We start from the raw sequence: 13,989 nt of genomic DNA on the forward strand, positions 1-13,989 counted from the left end.
ATGTTGAAAGGAGCCAGGTGAGGTGGTTTCGGGCATCTAGTAAGGATGCCACCTGGGCGCCTCCCTAGGGAGGTGTTCCAGGCACGTCCAGCTGGGAGGAGACCCCGGGGAAGACCCAGGACTCGGTGGAGAGATTATATCTCCTCACTGGCCTGGGAACGCCTCAGGATCCCCCAGTCGGAGCTGGAGGATGTGGCCCGGAGAAGGGAAGATTGGGGTTCCTTACTGGAGCTGCTGCCCCCGCGACCCGATCCCGGATAAGCGGTAGACGATGGATGGATGGATTAAATATCCAAGGGAATAGAAATAAAAAAAGTTACAGTGCAGTGCAAGATATGAATAATGACATGATTTAACAGAAAAGTCTTCCGTTTTGATTTAAAAGAAATGAGAGTTGCAGCGGACCTGTAGTTTTCTGGGATAAAAACTGAACGCAACTTCTCCATGTTTAGTTTTAACTTTGTCCAAATATCAAAAACATTTATTACAGACTCAGGGTCCAGATAAAAGACAAGACATTTCATAGAATAAATTACATACAAGAGCACAATAACAAAGATACAACTAATGGATTAAAAAGAATATAAATCAGTGTCCTAAAAAAGGGACAACTATACCAATGTCTTCACAGCTGGGTTTGATAGCGTGGAGTACTAAACGTTATGTTTGATGAGCCCAAGATGATTTCATTTTAGGAGTCATTAATCTGGCAAATACATTTAGACATTATATTTCTTAAAACATGTAACTTGTAGAGTATTGACTCCTGCAGCCACAATTCTTTAAATAAGAAGATATGTTAATGAAATCAAACTGAGATAATTCCAGCCACTGATTCAAAAATTCTCATAGACACACTCAAATACGCCTTCATTCTGGTCTTCTGTGGTTTGTGGAATCTGTGGAGAAAGTAAAAGACAGGTGACCAACTGTAACACATTTTTTGGTTTCCACTCATAACAGAAAATGTTACAAAGCACCAGAAGTTCACACTGACCTTCTTTTGCGGTTCCCTTTTCTTGGGTTTAGCTTTGCTTTGGTCCGGCTCTTCGTTGGCAGCTGAGTGGTCCAGCACATCATAAATGGACCTGGGCCGAGTCTCTAGACTCTGAGAGAATTTAACATATCAGTTTTCAACAAATGTAAACATTTACATAAATGCAGGGAAGATGGTGGACCAAAAACATATGTGGTACAGTTTTATTCAAGTGAAATGTGTCTATATTATGATGAGTAGAAAGGTACCTACAGCATAGAAAGACGTAGATGGAGCTAGTATTACATCCATGTTGGGTTCCTCCATCTCTCTCTTCATCCTCTCTTCTGTGCTCTGCTTTTGATTTCTTTTGATGTTGCCAGATTCAGTGCTGCGTGCAATCTAAAAAATTTAATTGAACGCATCAAAAGTAAAATTAATAACAAAACTGGATAAGACGCAAGTTGAATAAAGCACATGATGAATTTGTTGTGATGGAGCAGCTCCCTCTCCAGTTGTGTGCCCCCCCGGCCTTCATCTGCAAAATGTCACTCAAAGAGACCAATCAGGAAAAGATTCAAAATGACCACAAAGAGACACAAAACCACAGAGAGATGAGTAATGACTACGAAGAGAGAAAAACGGCAACAAAATTAGGCTAATACTAATAATATTAAATGTATAATAATAATATAATAATCCGCCCAGTTTTCCAGTCTGTCTCGTAGTATTGTACGGTTAAAGGCAGCACTGACATCCCAATTAAAAGCAAATTATTAATCCTTTTAAGAAGTTACTTAGTTTCTGGTACACAACTGTTTCAATGATCTACTAACGTTTGATTCATTAATGTTTGATTTGGGTTTTTGGTTGTTAATCACAGATGTATCTGCTCTATTTCAAGAAGAGTAGCAAATAGTTGCCGTTAAATGTTTTGTCGATTGACAAAATATAATTTGAAAATTAAAAAGGCTCAACTTGAATATGTTGAAAGCTTAAGTCCCTCGTAAAAATAAAAATAACTCATGTTTCCTGATTATGAATAAATGTGATATTGATAAGCCAAATATCCCATTTTATCATTATTTTTTATATATCTTTTCTTATTTTTCTGAAGTTTGTAAAACTCCTCTACAACACTGCCTGTCCTAACAAAGCAATATTCTCACATTGCATCATTCTGTTTCTTACCCAATGTCCTCTGAAGACACACACTGAGCCGACCACACTGAAAACCAGCAGCACACATGTGATGACGGGGACTATGATGAACTTTTTTTGATCCAAAACGATCTCCTTGTACCCGTCACCTGGAAAAACACATAGAAGAGTGTTTCATAACTTATATATATATATATATATATATATATATATATATATATATATATATATATATATATATATAAACCAAATACACTGTCAGCATCAGTATTAGTCCACTAGAGGCTTTTGACCTCTACAGTGATTCCCAACCAAAGATAAATCTGAAGGGTCACAAAATTATTAAAGGGGTTAAAAAGAAAAACATTATTTCTGTCACACAAAAAATATGTTAATTATTTGTTTTTTTTGTATTTTTTTTCTTGTCAAACATACAATATTTTCAGCTTCTGGGTGGCTCTAAATATCCTTCAAATGGATCAGTTGGTAGTGCAACATAACAAACTTTTTTCCAACTCATTTCCTCTGTGGGCTTTACAGCGAGAAGCTAGCTTGTTAGCAAACATTGTGTAAATAATAATTCTCCAAACAATTTATGCAACTTTGTTTTTGCCTGAATCTGCTAAAGACTGAACTTCCAGTACCACTACATCACTTTTTTTGTCACTACAAACAAATCATTTTCAACTTTCGACTTGTCATGCCACTGGTCAGTCTTGCGTGATATGGAGTCCCATGAAATCCTAGCGCTTGTGAGACAGTAAATGAAGAGGACACAATTGTGCCACATCCGGTGTTAATAAATCTGCTATAAAATCTTAATTTTCCTAAAAATCCATTTCAGTTAAATGTTTCATTCACATTCTCTTCTGTTCGTACTCACCTCTCACTCGAGTGAACCAGTACACTTCGACGGTATTATATTGGCAGCTGTATTCTCCTGAAAGCTTCAGGTTTTTCAGCAACAATGTCTGTCTGACAGTTTGTGGTTTGGTGGTCGAAGGGATGTCAGAGTGATAAATCTCTTCGTTGTGAGGATCGACACACGTCAAGATGTCTTCGGTTTGGTTTGCTGGTATCTTCAAAACATAGTCAATGTTGAGATCCTCGCCTTTTATTGCCACAAAGACTGTTGATTCCAGGCTCAGTTCTGTGAGAGGACATAACATCGAGGTAAATATTAAATGATTAATCGATTAATCAACAATTATCAACAGAAAGTCAATTATTAAGCAAAAACATCAAACCTGCTCTGGTTTCAGCTTCTCAAATGTGAGGATTTGCTGTTTCTCTCTCTCTTATATCATTACAAAATAAATCTTTTGGGGTTTTGGTCAAACAAAAGAAGTAATTTCAACACTTTTTGGAAACCATGACACATTTTTCACTATTTCTTTTACATTTATAGATAAAACTAAACAACAGATTGTTTATAATAATAATCATTAGTTGTAGACACTAGAGACACACACATCGAAAACTGGTTTGGCTGCAAACAACCGAAGAGTTACATTAGTATCACCCTTTACTCAAAGTACAGTGTAATAAATCAAATATAGTTTGAATGCTTACTTGGTTTTTTCATTCCTGAGCATACAGAAAGAAAGAAAAAGACAAATATCCAGGTCGACATGAAAGAAAGATGCCAAACTTGTTGAGCTCCCATGTTGTGATTTTGCAGGGATGTTTCTAGTCTTCTGTTTTGAGGTTGTTCCACGGATCTATTTAATGTTTCCGTTTGTCTTTGTACATAAACTGTCACGTTGGGTTTCCTGTTTCTGGAAAAACCACTTCCTCAAAATGTTTTGCTTTTCTGGACTCATTGTGAACTCTAAAAGGGCCGTAGCTCTAATGAAAAGAGTATTTACAACTCTGTTTGATGCATGATACATTTAACATTAAAGCCTGAAATCATTGCACAGCACAAGGTTACATCCACATAGAAATATAATAGTAAAAAAGTTGGCCCCTAACTTGCTTTGTAATATGTTAAGAGGGAATATTTAGGGTTGCATAATTATGTTACGTCAGCCTCTGGATGTGAAGTGTTGTGCAATGTTGGATTTCCTCCACAGTGAGACAGTGTTGGTGAAATAATAGTGTGAACCATGAGATCATTCACTTTGTCATGGGGTTTGTAAAAGACACATCGAAAATATGTGTGTGTGTGTGTGTGTGTGTGTGTGTGTGTGTGTGTGTGTGTGTGTGTGTGTGTGTGTGTGTGTGTGTGCGTGTGTGTGCGTGTGTGTGTGTGTGTGTGTGTGTGAGTGTGTGTGTGTATGTGTGTGTGTGTGTGAGGAATTCCGCTGAAGGTGACAAACTGCCTGTTGTTAATTTGAACCAGCTGTGGCTGATGGAGGCGACTTCTTCACAGCAGTAACTCTCTGTTGAATCGCTCTCTGAGGCTACCAGGAGAGTTGTGCAGATGTTGAAGTGCAGCGGTTATTATTATCATTTAACTACATTTGTTTGTCTGTTTTTCTTCCTCTCCCCCCTCTTAACGCCTCTTTCTCTCTACGCTTGATTGTTTTCACTATTTTCTTTCTTGGCTGCAGTAGTGGCCAACTCTGACCTCACCTCAGCGGCAGCATGAATACAGACACAGAGAGCTGGAATAGCATCTGGATGCCAGTCAATAAAGAATAATTTGTTCCGTTTCATATCCCTTCTCCTGAACTTCTTATCTCCCGTCTTTGCTGTGTACAAATCCTTTACTTTACAAAAGTATTGTTGGATTAGCACCCAGGTTGAAATAAGCACAAGATAAAAGAGCACTTTGGTTTAAAATAAATACATATGAGATGTTTAAATTTGAAAAGGGCACGATTGATCTTTATAACCAGATTAACTGTGTATACAATATTGTGGATAAAACGTCTGACATCCACTGATGTTATAAGTGGAAAATACTTAGAAAATGTAATTAAGTACTGTACTACAATTTTGAGAAACTTCCTTTCAACAGTTCAAAACCCAAAAATATGAATTCATTCTTTGTTGTAAATATTTCTGTACTTTTACTTGTAATTCAGTATTTTTAAAATGTATAACAGTATTGCTACCTTTGCTTGAATAAGGGATCTGAATACTTCCTAAAGTATTGGATATGAAGGTACTTTTTAAAATGTATGTACTGTATCTTATATTTCCATAATTGTTGGAAGTGGAGCTGACTACTTTATATACTGTATTCTAATCTATAAAAAGGCATTATATGTTATACACTGATCATATATTTGTATGTAAATCTCAATGAGACATCTGTCAAATAAATGTAGTAGAGTAGCAGTGTAAAATAGCAGAGAAATTAAATACTCAGTAAAATACAGTAAAGAACAACGTATTGCTCTCCACATTCAGTAAAGAGTAAATATCCTTAACTGCTCTCCATCATTGGTCATTGAAATTTGAATAATTATCTTTCTGCATTTTTCAACCAAGCAGATTTAGTTTTTTAAATATGGCTGTGAGCTGCCCTTGTGAGGGTAAAGGGTGACGCTAGGAAGCAGAGAATAGATGAAAAGGATCTATAACTCAAGATTTAAGGAGGAACTTGATCCTGGAGCAGACCTCAGAGGGTGAAGAAGATAAACGAGGCAAGTTATGAGACTTATCTGAAAGAAGAGGACGTGCTACACATCTGGCAGCAGCTGGATGTCAAAGTGTGTGTCAGAGAGAGAGTAGGAGTTGGGCGTGTGTTTGGGATGTAGAGATACGACAGCTCTCCACAAATAAGGACTTTTTCAACTCTGCACTGGACCTGCGACACTCTCCTCCTAATTATGTTACAGCTGTGAGGCGACGGTGGAAAGAGCATCAGAGAAAATAAGAGAGAGAGAGAGAGAGAGAGAGAGAGAGAGAGAGAGAGAGAGAGAGAGAGAGAGAGAGAGAGAGAGAGAGAGAGAGAGAGGGGAAGAAATAAGGAGAGGCGACAGAAGCATCTGGTATTCAAACTAGTTTGGAGAAGGACTTCCTGCTGAGAGTTGAAGCATCATCATTATTTCGTGAGTATCGGCTCATTTGTTTTTTTTCCCAGCCTGTGATGCTTCTACAAGTTAACTTTTAGTTTGCAAAGTTAAGGTATTTCAGCACAAACCTCATTAAAGTGAAGGGACACTGTTGGTGGCTCGATTGTTTCAGTGTTATTGATGTGTTTGACCAGATGTGAAACAAGCTGTATGAGATTACAGCGTGGATCATTTTCACAGAGCCTTTGATCGGCCTCCAAATTCATATTCCCTGAAAACATTTATAATACCTCAACAATGAGTCATCTGCTTATTATTGTCCGGTGTGATTCACAGACGCAATCCTGCTTTGTCTTTTTTTACTTTCTGCTTTCACCTCCTCTCTTTTTTTTCCTCTCACACCTGGAGTCATGTTAAAAAAACGTCCATTGTTTTTTCAGATTGGACAGTGTTCGTTCTCTTCTCATAGCAGACGCACAGGACTGACCGTCACAGGACAAAAAGGCCTTCAGTAAACGTAAGTGCATTTTGGAAGGATTTAAAAAAAAGATTTGTTGTAATCACTGGGTATTTCTTCTATTGATTTATGACTTTAAAATTCAAAAAATGAAAGGCCTTCAGGCTTCACCTCCTGTGCAGGCGGTGGAGCAAGTTTTCAAACCCTTTTCTTAAATAAAAGAGGAGAAATACAATTTATAGTAAAATAAATATTCTATAAAAGAGTTACGACAGAAGTAACAGCAGCAAAATATATTTAAAGTATCAAAAGTAAAAAGTATTTATTGTGAATAATTGCCCCCCTGCAGAGTAGTATGTTATATTATATTATTGTAATACTATTTCATATGCATTATGGTGTACACAATTCTAGTGTTATAGATTGTAAAAGTGGAGACATGCCTGCCTCAAGCTATAAAATGCATCATATTTCATAAACTAATCTTATTTAAGACACATTTCTCATGCAAAATCTTAATCTAGAAAGTGACTAAAGTTATCAGATAAATGTAGTAGAAATAGTAAAAGGTATAAAGTAGCAGAAAATAGAGTAAAAGTAGTAAAAGTTCATCAAAATTGTGCTTTAGTAAATGTATTTACTTTTACGTTACTTTTCACAACTGGATACAGATGTGTGTGTACATCTGCGGACTGTTTTCTGTCTGCGTTTCATCACTTCTTTTATTTATTTTTCTGTTCGTGCTCTGTATTAAAAGTTTTTTTATTAAACACGTCAGGAAGTTTATCAATTCCTCTTACAACAGACGACACGTGAGATTTGTTTTTCATTTCTTCTTCTCTCTCTTTCTTCTTTTTAAAGGCGGAAGTGTCTGTCTGCTCGTCATGGCCCCTCCCACTCTGTTGATGCTGCTGATGGTGGTTGCCGTGGTAACTGGGGCCCGTTCAGCCGGCGAGGATAATGAAGTGGATTATGAGTACTGGAACTACAGAGAGGGAGGTACACGAGCCCCGTCTGATCTCCTGGTGTTGTGAATACAAAAGAGAATTTATTGGTGAACTGAATGAAAAGCAGAGCTTTATGAAACTCTGAGATACATATGTGGATCTTAAAGCAATTACAACACATTGTCTATAATATTCATGATTCAATCAGGCTGACGTTGGTGTGATGTTTTGGTTTCAGCCGACAGTGTGAATGTGGCCTCAGTGCGCAGTGTGACCAGAGTTTTGGACGCCTGGGGAAAACGCATCTTCCGTGAGATCAAGACTTTACTGCACTCGCAGCCCAGCACACTGCTGCCTGACTACTCCAGGTAACTTCAAACACACACAATATGTCAGTTTCTGTCGCTAGAGGGTCTCTCGATCAAAACTATAACAAAAAAGGGCGTCGTGAAGTAGCGTGAGATCATGGGAGTTGTTGTCTTCACCACTATTACCGTCATTGCAGTCAGCTTCTCTCGATTAGGATTCCTTCAGTGTGGGAGATGAATTATCTGAATTGTTAAGTGGCTGTGAAGAGGTAGAGGGGTCGTCCACCAGTCGGAGGGTCGGTGGTTCGGTGGTTCGATCCCCTACCCTGCTGTTGTTGACAGCAGGGAAGGGGATCGAACCACCGACCCTCAAAGTGTCCTTGGGCAAGACTGAACCCCAAATTCCTGCTCTGTGTGGCAATTGCTTGCCCCAAATGGCCAATGGTGTGTGTGAATGTTTGTCACTACTAATGAATCTGTGTGAATGCTGACATTTGTTGTAGAGTGGTCCCAAAGATTGGAAAAGTGCCATATAGTATTATTTACGATTATGCACAGAGGTCTCCTCTACAAAATAAACCGACCCGTTTCAAAATACTGAATAAAGCAGTTTGACATTAAAATCAGTGTTTGCCTGGCCCTCACAGGATGGAGGGGCTACACGCTTCCACAGAGCCTGTATTCACTCCCTCATGAGCAGTTTGTGTAAGTCCAATCTTTTAGCTTTTGCTTTTATGTGACATCTTTTATCCATTCATTTATCCCTTCACGTTGTCAAGATTAAGGTTATTTTATTGTTTCAGAGACCAGATCAAAACCAGACATTACAATAAAACACATTAAATAAGAACACATGTGCAAACATGAGCCAATTATTCACAAGCAATTCCCTCTGCCAAGAACTACAGAAATTAGAGGCATGCATCTCAAAACATTGTCTTCTTATCTTGTATATCTTGTGCTGTATTCTTGTTTTGTTTAAAAATACGTAACTGGCACAAACAGTGGTCTGTCATATTTTAACAGTGGTATTGTAAGGGGTTTTATATTTCTGATTTTATTTATAACATCTAAAGCTATTATTGACAATGCCAAGGACATGTTCTCGGTATATTTCAATTCAATTCATTTCAAATAGGCTACTTCATTGTTCCTAATGAGGCAAGCAGGTATGCAAACATAAGAACACACAAATAGTAAACGTGCATAAAAAAACACAAAACACAAACTTATTAATTAAATCTTTTGTGGGTCTCGCGCTCTGGTGTGACAAACAAAAACACAACAAAACTACTTGGTTAGATCATGGTTTAGAGCTTAAAATAAGTACGTTTGTTGCATTATTGAAGTAACGGACGTAAATAAATAAAAACTCAACGTTGACTTTTTGTTTCACAAGGTACACAAACTCCAGTCTCCTGAGTCAAAGTCCTGTGTATGTCATTGTTAGGAGACCACGCTGGATAGTTGGATAAAGTTATAGCACGTGTCCACAGGATCTGATATTTCTACCCTTCCCATTCATTGTCTATGTGAACAGCCATGCAATGCTTTCTGGTAGCGCCATGGTGTGATTTGAGAAACTTGCGTCACGTTGGCGCCTCACCATTTGCTTACAGTTGAGAACTAGGCTACTTTTTTGTAAATCAGGGGCGTCCAGCACAACTCGGAAACTCCCGAAAAAAACATTAAACTAACCCAGATTCACCTCAAACAAAACAAGCATGTTTGCTATCCTGGCTCCAGAATGGGTGGAACGACCTCCCCATTGATGTCAGGTCAGCAGACAGTCTTCACACCTACCTCGGCGAATGAGATTGCACTTGCATTGGTTTGACTATTCTATTGTTTCTGTATGTTGCACTTTTATTTGGCTTATTTGAAGCTATTGTTCTGCACTTAAAGGATTTCACCTATTTGAAGTTATTGTACTTGCAAGATTCTTGCTGTTCGGAGTTGTATCCTCATGATTGTTTGCACTTGTTGTAAGTTGCTTTGGACAAAAGCGTCAGCTAAATGAACTGTAATGTAATTGTCGATCTATAATATGAAGACAGTTTCAGCAAATGCAAGGCTTATTTCTCGTATCAAATGTCTTTTAGAAAGATAATTTTGGTGAACTATTTTTGTAATATAAGAGAAAAAAGTTTTCAAACGAGCTGTCTGGTCGGTTTGAAATCTGGGAGCAGGCAGCCGACAAGTGAATATGTTCATCCAATCAGTTGCCAAGTGGCGAGCCCATCAAGCGTCCAATGCTGGGAAGATGCCCGACCACTCAAATCCAAAAAAGCCCTGTGGACACGAACCATTAGAGATGACCAAGCTGCTGCGCTCCTCTCCCCAACGCTCTCTCGTGGACTTGTCCTCCAGCAGCGTTCATGTGTTTTAAGGGGGGGACTGGGTTTTTTTTCAGTTAGGTAGGCCTACTTTCAAAATCTAGTTTACTCTTGCTAGTTGCCTACCCTAGCTTTAGCTCATCCAGCAGCCAGTCTAAGGTTAGAAAGTGATATTAACTAGCATAATTAGAGAGTGAATGATGACACATGAGCACACTCTAAAGCAATGATTAATTCTCTCTTTAATTTTACACACAACACACTGTTCTTCCCATGTTGTCTCATATATTATATGATTTATGTATTGTATATCTGAGCCTGCTCTGCTCGTCCTGCAGGGTGCGCCCTCTGTCAGAGTCCGTCAACGACCTGTTCAGAGAAGTCTCCCTACTGCGCAAGCGCATCACGGAGCTCTCTCATCGCCTAGCAACCCTGGAACCGTTCCTCCGTCACCACGGCTACGGGGAGGAAGGCAAGGAGGAGGCGGGAGTTGGCCGGGTTCGCGCACCTCATAGCCTGAAAGGAGAGGTCGCGAGCCTGGCCCGGTACACCGCGAGGACCCCACCGAGGGGGAGCCGGGTGGTGAGAAGGAGACGGGTGAGAGTGAAGAGCGGGGGAGTGAAGCTGATTCAGAGAGAGAGATAGACACACTGACACAGAGAGCTCCTGCACATATTATATAACATAGATTTCTTTTTTTCTTCTTTATTAGTCAGTAAATAAATCATATGTTTAAAAAACTCTTTTTTATAATTCTCACTATTTTATTGTCCAGCTCTAAATGTCAGATTGAGTTTCACCTGTTAACACCAACAAAAGGAACATGTATACATAGATTATACTATTTTCTGTGTAATAATAATAATTATAATTGTTTTTGTTGATTGCCTATTCTTTATTCTATAAAATGTTTTTGGCTGAATAAATTTAGAAAATACTCATTATTGTCCAAGGTAACATTTAATGTCTTGTTTTGCACCTAAAACCCAAAGTTATCCAGGTATCATTTACAAATGAATGCCCTGTTGCATAAATAATTCAGGCAGAAGTGTATATACAATTCTAATATGGTATTTCTGGGGGAGAGGGTGTTAAAGGGTTACAATCAGGTCACAGAGACACAACCCCTCTTCAACACTGCACATCTATTATTCTAAATCTATTATAATAATAATAATAATAATAATAATAATAATAATAATAATAATATTATTGTTATTATTATTATTATTATTATTATTATTATTATTATTATTATTATATTACATCTTTAATCAGTTTCAGTGCTTATTTCTGCAGCAACATCCTAAAATATCCAGCTTTAAGGTTAATTCTTGACATTTTTAAACAGCAGCTGTTGTTTGCTTTCAACCACATCTCATGGCCGTCCTCAGCAGATTGAGTGGCTCGCTTCTCATGGAGAAAGTTATGACATCAGCAGGGATATCACAGATTGGACTTGAGACTTAAATAAAATATTCTTACAAAAAGCCTTCATTACAAACTGGAGCTGTGGAGTTTGAAATACATTTACTAGTCAGAGAGGATCAAATGAAAAACTATTGGGTTGCATTGTGGGAAATGTAGGATCCAGGGTTATTAAAGCTTTAACTACACTATGAACTAAAAGTCAGGATATCTTAGCCTCTGCTGCTTTCATCAATAAAAAAAATATCTGCCAGGTGTGTGCGTGTGTGTGTGTATCTGTGTAATCATTTGTATGCACATTTATGACTGTATGCTCATGGACCTCTCGTGTTTGCGGTGATTGACAATGTAAAAATATATATATTTTATTCACTGTTTTCACCAGCCAGTAGGGGCCGCGAGTGATCAACAACCGCTTCAGTAGCAAAAGCCATTTCTGGCAATTGGCTATAAACAAACGTTAGTTAGTCTGTTGCGGGCCACATGTTGGCCTTTGTCGTGTCTCAAACACTGATATACATAGAAAAAGTTTGGTCTCATTTTGAACCGGAGCATCTCCATACCCGATGTGTTCACTTAAGTGAGGCGCGATAAGAGATGAATAAACCCCCTTTTTTTTTTCATCTTTGCCACCATTTTCACTGTTAGATAGCCGGGAGAGACAATTGAGTGAGATTCTACACTTCTCTGTTTGAGAGGGAGAATACTGAGTGCACTTTTCTAGTTTATAATCTGATTCTTGTTAGTCACTAAACCTAATAGAAGTGCAATACTAAATTACTATCGTATCCCTTTAAAAAAATCTATATATTATAAAAGCATGTATTGAGAAATAAGAGAAACAACAAAGTCTCTTACTCTTAGCCTAATAACACAGACTGACACTTAACGTATGCCTTCACCTTACATTACATTTTCCAGTAGCATCTCTCACCACTGCTTTAACTCTACAGACTTTAACTTCCCCAGATTATTACTTACATTAAGACACTTCTTTTTTGTATTACAAGCTTTCTGAAATGTTATGTCTACATTTGCAAATGAGGCATTATGTAATGCTAACTTTTGGTGAAATTTACAGACACAAATTTACAAAAAGTAAAAAAACCACATAATGTGTTTGGATGTTTTCTTTCCACTAGTCTGAAAGAAGACGTCAAAGCAAAATATCCCAAACTCTCAAAATTAAATAACAAATGCATGAAAAAACAATGTTTTTGCCTGTAAGTGACATTTTCCAGTAGCATCTCTCACCACTGTGCTTTTGTACTTCATCTCTGCCTTAAACTCCAGTCATAGATTAAATGTACCGGTGTACCGTGTCCTAAACTATACACAGTAACCAGAGGATGCCGTGTTGTTGCCACAGGGTGTCAGTGCTCTCCTCCCGCCGTAACAACATGAAATTACAACTGATTCACGGAGGCTTGATCTTGAGTTTTTTTCTCAGCTGAAATCAGGAACGGTCCTCATGGGCCCAGCATGGGGGGCTTATTATCTGCTAACATAATTATACTGTTTGTTTGCGTATGGTGATCTTGGGTGCGTGTGTGTCGTGGGCACAGGCGTCAAACTTTATGCTTTCATTAAAACTTTGCCAAGTGTTTCTACAGCAACCAGTTTCTCTCTTCTTCTTCTACAACTCCACTTGTCATCCACACCACATACTGCAGCGTGTTTCTCACTCGCTGCCTGTCAGTTCCTCTTTTGTTTCCCTCTTCATGGGTTTCATCCCTGCCTTTTATTTCGTTGTCCAAACTGTAATCTGTAAATCTACCCCCCCCCCCCCTTCTTCTCGCCTCTTTATGCTGCTATGTGTGGGCGTCATAAGCTCAGGCTGTACTTTCCATTTTGGTATTGTATTGTCAATGCATTGTTGCATCCAATCCAGTTAAGATGCTGTGGGAATACTGTATAAATCTCTGTCTCTCTTTCTACACACTCCCCCCCCCCCCCATCTCTGGAAAAAGAGCCAGTTGCTAGGTAACAGTTAATTGTCAAGAAGTAGTTACATGTGTTGCAATGCATGCTGAGGTTGTTGGGGTGGTGTAAGGAGTGAAGCAGGAATAGAGAGAAAATAGTAAAGATTTTTTAAGAAGCAGGAGATTAAAAACTGATTAAAGGATTATTTTTACCGCCTCACCTCCTTCTGTGTCAGCATCCAGGACCGCAGATGTTAAAATTCTCCCACCAAATCCATACACACACACAACAAGGCATCGGTACATTTTCAAACCTGCAGGTTTCTTTAAATAACTCCTGTTGCTGGACAAGGCTTTCAGAGTAAAGAGAGTCTGAGGAGTGAGGTTTTTTTGGGGGGGCTTTGATCTCTGCTGCTCGTTCAGTTTGCATCACTTCTTAGTTCCTTCAATATCTCTTTCTTTCTTCTTCTGCCTCTCGCGCCACCT

General features: G+C 38.5%; 1 protein-coding gene across 1 annotated transcript; it reads right to left on the reverse strand.

Annotated features, from left to right (window-relative positions):
• Nucleotides 1-447: 447 nt before the first annotated feature.
• On the reverse strand, nt 448-4,023 carry nfam1 (NFAT activating protein with ITAM motif 1). The gene is made up of 6 exons (XM_029437999.1): nt 3,710-4,023; nt 3,021-3,287; nt 2,168-2,286; nt 1,250-1,378; nt 998-1,108; nt 448-899 (listed from the first exon to the last, which is right to left on the reverse strand). Exons 1-6 carry the CDS (start codon nt 3,801-3,803, stop codon nt 837-839), a joined length of 783 nt encoding a protein of 260 aa, XP_029293859.1. The 5' UTR covers nt 3,804-4,023; the 3' UTR covers nt 448-836.
• Nucleotides 4,024-13,989: the final 9,966 nt, after the last annotated feature.

This window comes from Cottoperca gobio, chromosome 1, assembly GCF_900634415.1.
Source record: "Cottoperca gobio chromosome 1, fCotGob3.1, whole genome shotgun sequence".
Classification (NCBI taxonomy): Eukaryota; Metazoa; Chordata; class Actinopteri; order Perciformes; family Bovichtidae; genus Cottoperca; species Cottoperca gobio.

What these genes read in the sequence shown, in the direction of transcription:
- nfam1 (XM_029437999.1), bottom strand. Translation starts at nt 3,803, where the DNA reads ATGGGAGCTCAACAAGTTTGGCATCTTTCTTTCATGTCGACCTGGATA. An exon ending in GTGTCTTCAGAGGACATTGG is followed by an intron (nt 1,379 to 2,167) that starts GTAAGAAACAGA and finishes TAAATTTTTTAG; the next exon opens with ATTGCACGCAGCACTGAATC. An exon ending in CATCTACGTCTTTCTATGCT is followed by an intron (nt 1,109 to 1,249) that starts GTAGGTACCTTT and finishes AAATTCTCTCAG; the next exon opens with AGTCTAGAGACTCGGCCCAG.